The 11,311-nt window shown below is 48.5% G+C and overlaps 1 protein-coding gene across 6 annotated transcripts in view; it reads right to left on the bottom strand.

The window, feature by feature from the left end:
• Nucleotides 1-762: 762 nt before the first annotated feature.
• Nucleotides 763-11,311, bottom strand: part of LOC126546333 (chymotrypsinogen A-like) — a 128,948-nt gene continuing 118,399 nt past the window's right edge. For 4 of the 6 annotated variants that reach the window (XM_055062227.1, XM_055062226.1, XM_055062225.1 and 1 more), the window contains 2 exons: nt 7,113-7,273; nt 763-1,182 (listed from right to left, as the gene is read on the bottom strand). In XM_055062227.1, coding sequence (XP_054918202.1) covers nt 973-1,182; nt 7,113-7,273 — 371 coding nt within the window. In that variant the 3' untranslated portion in view covers nt 763-972. The remainder of the gene's footprint in view (nt 1,183-7,112; nt 7,274-11,311) is intronic. The other 2 variants (XM_055062224.1, XM_055062228.2) reach the window with 2 other exon arrangements.

The raw sequence follows: 11,311 nt of genomic DNA, 5'->3' as shown, positions 1-11,311 counted from the left end.
CTACAAGGTTCGTGCTTTGTAGCTGCGCGCATGAAACACCACAATGCATACAGTGGTCTGAGCACAACTAGTACGGTATATATATATTGCCCACACGGAGCTTCTAGCTTTTAAAGGTCAACTGCACTGCAGATATTCAATTCGTAGTTGAATGCACGCTTCAGCGCAGAGCCTAACATCAGCACTCGAAGAAGTGCCAGAACACTGGCATGGACGCCGGGTAGGTGGCAGCGACAGATGCCGCGAAAGCGACGACATACCACGGGAACGACGCAGCGCACCTCGCACGGAAACGTTTGAACACGGTAACGTTCTTATCTGGCACGGTGTAGACGGGCGAGCGTTCGCGGCGTGCCCGCGTTACGTCACCATTCGCGGATTCCCTCCCCCGCGCGTTTCTTAGCGCCTATGTCACATTTTAAAAGCTTTGTCGGTTTTCTGTCCTTTGTTTCCTGTTCTCGTTTTCCCGCATATAAGCCTATGGTTGTCCAAAAAAAAAAATTAGTCGGAAGACAGCGCTGCATCCGTGTTACCACCTTGGTTTCTTGTCGCTTGTTTTACGTAGCGCGCAGATCGCCGTCATGACTGAAATAGTAAGACTCACCCAAGAAACCATTTTGTGAAGCTTGATATTTAAATTATCGTTGTTGAACTACATCCACTCCGAGATCACCCATAGCTCTCCGATGTAGCGTCCTAGAGGGTCGGCGGCCGTTTCCAACATTAGAACTCTAAAAAACTACACCGCTTCGCGCTGCGAGCTCTTGTATTGCATGGAATAAGCAACTTTATTAATTAACTGGGTTTCAGCATTGCCTCTATTTTTCTTTTTCTTTTTTCAAGGAGTAGGGAGGGGGAACGGGGTTGTTTTATCGGCGTCTTAGCGCTGTTCTTTTCAACATAACTGACCAATTAGCCGACGATTCCGAGTAGACTTTTCAACACTGTTACAATCGGAGAGCCTCATTATGCCTAGCCGAGGTTGACTTCCTTCCGGGTAAACACGAGCTTTCTCCACTTTCTGGGGCGGTTGAGGGCTCTTCGTATCCATTTGATGTGGCTGGCAACACTCGCGTACACTGACGCTGCGTTGGATGGGCACGAAACACCAATCGAAACAACTCCGACTTGCAGTGTTCTTCCATCGTCGTTCGTGAGCGTTAACGGTCCGCCTGAATCCCCCTATCGGAGCAAAGAAGAGAAAATGCGGAAGGTCATCAGCCTGACAAGCACACTCGAAATGCGTGAAATCACTTAAGCTCCTATGCCTCCTTCTTTTTTTAATGCCTTGGCATTAGGAGTGTGAAAGCGGAAAAAAGAGTGTGCGTGTGTGAAGTGTGCGAAGGGGGGTCGCATAGTAGAGGTAGAGTGAGGGTGCGAGAGTTTAGAAGCGTTCGCAAGTGTGTATGTATATATATATTACAACTGATGGCAGTCTGATCTGGACCACCGTCACTTGTGAACATTATTTCGCAATGTGGCCGACGTGGCTTAAATCATGTATCCGGCGCCTCAAAGAGGTACGAGGTAATGCTAACGCGTTTCTCTCGCATCTACCGCGGAAACTGAAATTTTTACACGCAAGCGTAATCGGCGACATTGTTTTTCGCTGCGACGGTAGCAATCGCCACAGGAGCAAGGCGCCTGGATGTGGAGAAGAGAATCGCCGCGTTCGCATCCTATTAAAATGAAAAATTAAATTACGTAATATTATGGATCGTTCACGCCCTATCCGTTTGTGCTTTGACACCGCGGTGCCAACTGTGCATGTTCGCGGCATCTCTTCAACGGACACTGATATATCTGCCTCACTTATTAAAATCTTCAAACTACAAGCTTTATGCATTAAGTTCAGCTCTCTATGGATGGCCCCACAAGCCCTAAGCTACTTCTGTAGCACAGTACTTTAGACTGCTTAATCGCTAAATTTCCGACCCGAGGTATTTATACCGGTGACACATATTCAACAAACTCCACCGGTGTTTTCGACAGGGCTTGCTTCCATTGACTACCTGAGGACTTGATCAATTGACGCCATTGCTTTAATGGTATATAAAAGGAAGCCGGCAGTATGAAACGTTATTCCCTTTACTAGGTGTTGCAGAACCACAAGAACACGGCGACTAGTTATAGAGGTATTTGCATTGCGATGGCGCTGAAGAGATGGTAAATGTGATTGAATTTTGAAAGCTTTACTAAAAATTGCCTAGGTCCTCTTCCCTATATGCCTCGAAGTATGATCCTGTCTGAGTTCACTTGACTGCAAGAACAAGAATAAACAATTTTAAACGATTTCTTCGAGTTATGAGATGTTTCTTTAACGTTGCAGCAAAAATTCTTTTTATTATTTCTGCACAAATACAGGTACACGTGCTAGGTCAAAATGCAACTTGCTACTGGTTTCCGTTTGATTTCCTCATTCTTTCTTCAAGCTACTAGAATAATCTGCCATAGTTCAAAGCATAATTAGTGGGATGTCAAGCTGAACTCGCACCAAACACCATGATTGAAACGGAACTTTGGCTGGAACCGAACCCAAACCGACATTTTTAAACGTGCCTCAGCCTGAACCGAACCGGAAACACAATAAAAAAATTTGGAGGACACTTAAGCCTACCATGTGAATTTGCTGTAACCCGTCTGGAACCTATCTGGTCTACCGGTGTCGTGGATAAAATTCCTTATTCGTCTTTAAAATTAGAACGCAATATTTTCCGAAGATCCCTCACTGCTTATCACGCTTCCGGGCAACTGCAGCCTATGTTATCGTAATGTTTACTAGGAAACGTTGACGGTGAACGCCATGCACGAAGGCAAGTTTTCAGGCAGAAACGCGGCCTGGTGCGTGGGCCGATGCCGGAGGTAGTGCACGGCCCCGCTAAAGAAAAAAGATCACATCATTTTCAGGTTTCTTTTATCCTTTCAAACTTTTAATATTTCAGTCTGAGAAGACATCAAGTAAGATATGCGCTGTCGGTGTTTCTTTTCTTTAATTACATTTGTTTGTGGGCTGTCATTCTCAAAATCCTGAGGAAGAATTTGGAGGACGCTTAAGCTTCGCCTTTAAGAGTGCAACGCGATAGCATTCAAAGACCCTGACTGCTTTTCGTGCTTCTCGGCAACTGCAGCTTGTGTAACCGTAACGTAATCGCCAGTTCGGTTCAGCCTCCCAATATGGAGCCGCTATGTTTCTAAAGCTACTTGAATTTTCCGTAGTACTCCGACAGCTTTTCTTCGTGGACTGTGTGCGTGGGTTGTGTGCTTGTGCGCATGCGTGCGTGCGCGCGCGCAGGTTCTTTGTTGTGCCTCATTAGAGAGCTACAGCTGAGCGGGTTTACTTCCCAGCTCTACAAGAGGCGTGCGGAGAGGGCAGCGGAGCACAGCACGAAAGGAGCAGTTTTAGCTCAGCGATCCCTCGTTCGGCCAAGCGGAGCGCTTTGCTGCCCCACCTGTCGAACAAAGTCGAAGTAACTGTCGGTCGAGTAGTCGTTTTTTTTTTCGCCACCTCTGGAACAAGGTTGGAGTTAGTATGAAAAGAACACAAGTCAAGCCTGCTTTTATTACGCTGCAAGGATTAAACAAAGTACATGCTTGTTGTAATTATATGATTTCATATTGACAGCGCCGCCTTAGAAGGCGGCACCGATGACATGCCACTGCTGCGCGCACTAGCGGTGGTCGCCATGTTTGTTTCGCAAAAACACAAGGTCCGCTGCATGTCCTCCACTGGGGAGAGGGGACAAGCGAAATCGGCCCGCCTCGTAACCGTGCATTCGCAGTGGCTTCTCCGCTCACCAGCTGGGCCCGCTCGTCCACAAACCCGTTCAGCTGTAACTCTCTATTTCTTCATGTTTTATTTTTTAAACAGCAAAGCCATCGGTCAAATTGTGGCGATGACAGCAACACGACAAATTGGCACACGCAGTAAAAAAATAATAATAAAACGCGAACACGTGATTATGTTGCCGCCATTCGTGTTGTTGGCCTCACGACGTCCGGCTCCACGCTGCATTTTCGGAGAGACTGTGCCGTAACTGCATTGTGCTTAACACCCTACATGTCGCAACAAAATCAGAGAAAGTCCAAGTTCACTCATGTTACGAAACACAGCACATAATTTGCTCACTGAAATGCAGACGCCATTAGAATGAAGCCGAATGGAGCAATGAGAAAGGCTTGTTGCACGTGAAATGTATGTGGCTGCACACAAGCGTTACCAATTTATGTTTTACAAAGCTATACATTTCCCGCCAAGATTACTGGCTTGAGCCCTGGCATTGTACGTTGCTATGATTCTTTGAAGTGGAGTATTCAGATTAAGTGGTTATAGCGGTGTGTGTATGAGTGGTCGCTTGTGCTTTCGCTATATGTTACTGTGCTCCTACTTGAAAAATATAGTATGGACGTTCATGGAACGCATTAATTCACGACCAAGATAAACAGAAGATACAACTTGTCTTTTTGTTTTACCTGTTCATTTGTCCACAACAGCGCCACTGCAAATCCTGACACAGTCAGGACTCTCTAGAAAAATGCTCTGTGTGCAGCTGGTGCCTTCACAATAACCCAAAACTAGACCATGTCTCGTTTGTGCTCAAGGGTTAACACGCCGTATCCCGCCCGGCCAGGTCGCTTACGAGCTAGGTTTGAAACCACCGGGCAGGGTTTGGGTGGGCCTCCGCATGGCATTTGCAAGCTCGGATAGGCCCCAGCCAGAAAAATAAATGGTCCGTAGAGTGCTCTAATTCGTGGTGTCGTGAGGAGTCGACAGTGCCACGACAGCACAAAACAACAACAAACGCCACTTGTACTCGTTCTGTACTACGATTAACTCGCTCCTGATACGCTGCGCACAATTAACACAAATCAAGTCATCAGTAATAGTGAAGAGATTAGCAAAAACTCGCCAAGTCAGGTAGCCTATTAAAAAGAACGCAAAGCTTATCGCTGCTCACTCAAAAGTTCACTGACGTTCACTGACCCGTATGTGTTCTGTAACTTCATATAAGCTTTCATATCTTTAGTCACCCCCGCCACTTGGTTAGTAACAGGCAGCTCGGTACGTGGCCCTGTTTCACACATAACTCGGGTGGCCGGCGGCTGACGGGGCCAAGATTTGTCCCCATTGCTAATGATTGGCGTTGGATAACGAACGCGCCCCCGCAACTCGACTGGCAGCAGGCAGTTCGGTACGTGGCCCAGTTTCGCACGTAACTCGGGTGGCTGGCGGCATACGGCGCCTAGATGTGTCCTCGTGGCCAATGATTGCCGTCGGACAACGAACGCGCCCCCACCACTCGATTAGTGCCAGAACCTCGCTACGTGGCCCTGCTTCGCACTTCACTCGGTGGCCGGTGGCTGACGGGGCCAAGATGTGTCCCCCATAGAGTTTCTCACTATAACACCTAGAGGGTAATCTGGCGCCACCGTCTATGGGAGTTTCTTAAGGAGGCACCGTGCCGTCATGGGAATGACGGTATATGTGTCTGCGAGGCTCGTGTTGGCTGATGTTGTAAGAGGCTTCGTCTAAAACGTGGATATGGCTACGCAAATAACGCGTTCTCAAAGTAAAATCTTCATAAAATGTTTCCATTCACGCATATTACATCTTTACTCACCCACGATGCATGACCAAGCGAAGAAAAGCAAGAACAGACGACCAACTGTTTCAAAGCGAGCGCGAACCTTGTTGTCTGTCCTCCAACTTTAGCGGCCCGCTGATACTTTTTACGTAACATGTAGTCGCACACACAATAACAAGTTCTCATAGTTAAACAAAACATGTTTTCGCGTAACAATAAAGCTAAAACAGCTTTTCATGTGCTGTTCTAGTAGAAAATGAATCATTGTGACAGACGTAACGGTACTTGCCAAGCGCGTCTTCAAGGTGTCCTGTCTCTACGAGAACGATGCCAATCCGAATCCACAATATGCCGGCATTCCCATGCATACCACAGCGCAGCAGCGCCAGATTTCCCTCTAGGTAACGTAGTGAGAAACTCTATGGTGTCCCCGTTGCCCGTGATTGGCGTTGGATAACCAACGCGCCACCGCAACTCACCTAGTAGCAGGCACTCGGTAGGTGGCCCAGTTTCGCTCGTAACTCGGGTGGCTGGCTGCAGATGGCGTCAAGATGTGTCCCCGTGGCCAATGATTGGCGTTGGATAACGAACGCGCCCCCGTTAATCGACTGGTAGCAGGCAGCTCCGTACGTGGCCCAGTTTCGCACGTAACTTTGGTGGCCGGCGGCAGACGGGGCCAAGATGCGTCCCGGTTGCCAATGATTGGCGTTGGATAACGAACGCGCCCGCAACTTGCCTAGCAGGAGACAGCTCCGTGCGTGGCCCAGTTTCGCACGTAACTCGGGTGGCCGGCGGCAGATGGCACCAAGATGTGTCCTCGTGGCCAATGATTGGCGTTGGAAACGAACGCACCCCCGCCACTCGGTTAGTAGCAGGTAGCTCGGTACGTGGACTTGTTTCGCACTTAACTTGGGTGGCCGGCCGCAGATGGCGCCAAGATGTGTCCTCGTGGCCAATGACTGACGTTGGACAACGAACGTGCCCCCGCCACTCGGTTAGTAACAGGGGGCTCGGTACGTGGCCCTGTTTCGCACGTAACTCGGGTGGCCGGCGGCAGACTGGGCTAAGGTGTGTCCCCGTTGCCAATGATTAGCGTTGGGTAACGAACGCGCCCCCGCAACTCTGCTAGTAGCAGGCAGCTCGGTACGTGGCCCAGTTTCGCACGTAACACGAGTGGCTTGCGGCAGACGGCGCCAAGATGTGTCCTGGTGGCCAAGGATTGGCGTTGGACAAGGAACACTTCCCCGCCACTCCGTTAGATTAAAGCCTCTACATCCGCACCCTCATCGCCCGCTTTTGCGGTCCGTCGAAATGTATGCAGAGCGGATAGACAGCTCTCCCGTGAGGGTAGGGGCATCTTCTCTCGGGCAAAATACGCGGCAAACGCCCAACCACAAAAGCGGAGCCACGAAAAGCCTCTATCAGTGAGAAAGCGGTGTATCCTCAACGCAGCTAACTAAAGAGTAATCCATTAGATAAACACTCTGTACTTGACCTTGACTTCCTAAAGCAACTGTGAACTGTGCTTACCCGACAGGAGCCCTGGTTTTCACCGGAAGCACAAATTGCGGGACCAGGATGCAGGCGGCGTCGCGTGATGGGATGTATAATTCTTGGTAACAATGCTTGGCACTCATCATCTGGGAGAGCAACAACTTCTGCGTGCAGAAGAATTTCACTACTGTTTGCTGCTACATAGAAAGAAGAAAATAAAATCAGGAGAATAAACATTTTCCTATAATATCTTCGCTACGTGAATTAAAAGCCAATCGCGAACAATAGTTGGTTTTGAGAAGCTAATAGCAACGTAAATATGCTAGAAAGACGCTACAAGAGCACTGACCCGCAACTGAATTTCCTGTTTACTTGGAAATGATTCAATGCATTCTTTTATACAGGAGTGGTAGGCATGTGCCAGGCAATGCGAAAACAAGTTACATACTTATTTCTAATTGTGCGGTTTGTATTTTATTTTGTTCGTAATATATGCGTATTCTTCCTAAGTCTTCAGGAATTTTTAAATGTCGCCTGTTGCAGATAGGATGATTCTTGTCCTTGAGCTCGATTATTTGATGAGGGGAGACATTCCTACAAGAAATCAAAACACGTATTCAACTCATTACCAAAAATCACTAATTAACTTCTTAATTAATTACTTCCTGGCACGTATTGCCATTCACGAATTGTAGGCGGTGAGCTTGCAAGACGTATCCACTTGAAATGAATTTGACTCAAAATGAAAGTCGACGCACTATCGGCGTCAAACGAAACGTGAACAGCGGAGAGCGTGGCCCAAGCATAAGTGAAGGTATAGTGCGCGCCGTCCAGTCATCACCATTGACCGGAACCTATTTGCCGATGTGACCACACCGCGCGATGCCCCAATAGTGAAATATTTTCGACTGCGAGCTGAATCCTACATTCGAGCGGTGGAAAACAAAAATAAAACAAAACAGAAGCTAAAGTGCGCAGTTTACGGCAAGTATTGTCGCACAGTTCGCCGACGCGAACAGCGGTGCGTGCGCAGCAATTTGCACCGTCATCATTATAGATTCGCTCACGTGGTTTGCCGCAGGTGCGCCACATCATTCTCTCAATCGGCAAATTTGCGCAGCCCCGTATCGCTGGCAGCCGCGACGGTGACCGGCATTGGTGTGCTGAGCGCGTTTAGCCGTTTGTCTCACTCCAAAACGAGTGCCGAGCGGCGAAACCGGATGTGCGTGCCTCTCATTGGCGATGACTGGACGGCGCGCACTACACCTTCACTTATGCTTAGGCCACGCGCTCCGATGTTCACGTTTCATTTGACGCTGATAGTACAACTTCGTGCGTGCACTTTCACAGGTTGGAATAGAGGCGGAGTTATCTTACGGCGATGTGTCTCTACCGTCCAAGGGAAATGTCGCGTCGTTCTTGGCGTGATAAAAAAAAAATATCTCCCCATACGTGGGCCGATCCCGAAGACAGTGAAACGCCGGGCCGAACCATGGCGGAGGTGCACTTCACTTTTTTTTGTTACGACCTCGCCGCGGCGACGTCGCTAATTTTTTTCTTTTTTTAACGCCACCAATTATTTAAGATTAAACTACTGTCACATTTACGAATCAGTTATACTCAGCAGCTCCAAAGCACGCTTCTCTGCATACACACACACACCCGTAATGCGGCAGATAAGCTTTCAAGGTGGCCTGACGAGAACGGTTTCCTCTCTGACCAGTTCTTTTTCGTTTGTCAATTGTTTCTTTATCGCTTATATAGATTCCAATCACCTACATCTACGCTATTATGAGGATTGAATGGCTTAACTTCGCAAATTACGCATTCTTGTGCAGCTACAAGGCATTACACTTTCCGCGTGACAGACAGACCTTGTTAGAGTACGCGCCAAAGAATGCTTACGCGTTAAAAAATTAATTTCTCGTAAACGAGTGCCGCCCAGAGTCATTTTGCGCGCAGTTTATTACAAGCAGCGTTGAACCACATCATACACTAGAAATTCAACCCGGGCACGGCACCTAAGAACCAAGCACTCTAACCACTAAACCGAATCACCACAATTTCACACAGAATCCGATAGTCATTTGTAGACATATTTGTGCTTAAGATGCAAATTGTTTCCGGTCGGCGGTCGTCTATAGTATACGTAGTTAGTTAACTGTTGCCGGTGCTTACCCTATTGGAGATAGTAAAGATGTACTTAATTGAGTAGCGGCATACGACTGCCGCTTTCGACAGCTCTCACGTTTGGTGGAAAGGGTGAAAATAGATACTTCACTATTCCGGCAAGCGGGGGCGCTTTCGGCGGATTGCCGGATGGTCCGGGGCGTAAACGTAAGTGGCCGGAGGGGCGCAGCCACCTGGTGTAGTAGAGCTCAACCAGACAAACACAGAGCTAAAACTGTAGTAACCTACTTTGTTCTGCTTCGCTGCTGGTACAAATTTTCGCCGCGGCGTAACTGTGTTCGCCATGACGCCGCTATCGAAAATTTACGCCCCAACTAAGAAAAATATAGTGATTGACTCTGTGTTTAGGTGGTTAAGCTTTGCACCACCAGCTGGCGCCACCAATTTGGTCGCTCACGTTTACGACCCCGCTCATCCGGCAAACCGCCCGCGCTTCGCGTTTTGCACAGGCTGGAACGCGGGGTGTGACGAACGGCCTGCAAGGGTACCGACGTACAAAATTTTCCCAGCCAGCCGCAGCTGCGAGCGGGGCGAGCTTCCCCGCAGTGACTATGGAAGCCTTCCCCACCTGCCGCGGCGACTCGTTTTGTAGGGACGACCTTGTGTCGCACAACACTTCCTCGACGCCGCTATGACTAAACGCGGTCGGCGGACCAAATCGTGACATCGCCAACGCCTTCACGGTTCAACTGAAGCACGGGGAATTCCTGGAAGGAGATGCTTTGCGGTGCGTTCTCACGGGCCTTAGAAGACGCCATACAATGGACAGCCGTGGTGGCCATTGTCTGCGGAGTCAACACTGGGATGAAGAGGCGCCTGCTCGGGGCAAGACACGTGTCTGCGAGAGCCCGCTCACCTCGGCCTGGTCAGTGAAACCTGCGCGGAACTGTGTGTAACCACTCCCCCTCAAAGGCGGGTCGGCTACGATGACTTTCAACGCTACGAATTGGTAGCAGGTTGAACGGCCGTTTTTCCTTCACCCAGAGATCAAGGGAGGACAGAGTGCTTATAAGCAGCTATTGTGCGACTGCTGAGTGTGTATTCCTCTTTCAGTCATGTTAGACTGATGAACTGTAACGTTCTCATGTAGACACTGTAATTAAATCCCATATTATTCGTTCTCGATGAGAAGCAGTCCTTCCCTTCAACAACGTCCTTAGCGTGGACAAGTTGGACGACGGCATGGGCCCGCTTCTATTTCATGCCCGACCCCAAACATTACAGGGTGTACCCGCCACTTCACCGAAAGCTCAACAAAGAAGAAAGTACCACACACAGAAGACTGCAGAGTAACACTTACACCCACGATATACTGATGCGCAGACTCTACCCGACACTCCAAGGACACCGTTGCCTAATATGCGGTGTACCGGACATCTTGGCGCACCTGATCCTCGAGCGCTCATGGCATCTAGACTCAGACTTAGTGGGACTAAGATGACTCTACTGAATATGTAACACCTCACCTTATGCTCTTGCACTGCGTGTTAGAAAGGCCATTGGACCACGTTCGTGGTCCTCAAGATTTTGATGTTAAATAAAATGAATTGAATTGTATTGAATAAACAAGAGACCTTCAGAGTGTTGGCGAGAAATGAAGCAGGCAAGAGAATGATGGGGCCGGAGTCATTACAGGCTTAGTTTACTGTACAGCATAAATTTAAAGGTTCTGATGAAAAGAGCAAAGATCGAAGAGCGATAGGCAAAATGTTAAACTGCAATAGATGCACGTAATGCCCGAGTAAGGATCAAGCAGTGTATGTGACTATTTGTCACCGCCCCGTTTTGAACGGAATTCCAATCGAATTCATCATCAATCATTATCACTGGGCGTCGTGAATAGGGAAAAAAAGGTTGCGCGTTCTCGAAAATTTCGCTAATGGCAGTATTCGATGCAGAATCGCCTAGTATTGTCATCTACTTTTGGTGATATGGTAAGGAATGGTCAAGGACTATATGACGGTTCGGTTATGTCCTTAGCGAGCATCTTCATTTTCTTTTGAATGGTTTCACGCTCTTACGTGGACACATGGTAAGGCCGATGG

This window comes from Dermacentor andersoni, chromosome 10, assembly GCF_023375885.2.
Source record: "Dermacentor andersoni chromosome 10, qqDerAnde1_hic_scaffold, whole genome shotgun sequence".
In the NCBI taxonomy this organism is placed as follows: Eukaryota; Metazoa; Arthropoda; class Arachnida; order Ixodida; family Ixodidae; genus Dermacentor; species Dermacentor andersoni.
Note: the sequence above shows the minus strand (reverse complement) of the source record. Positions and strands in the feature narration are given on the sequence as shown.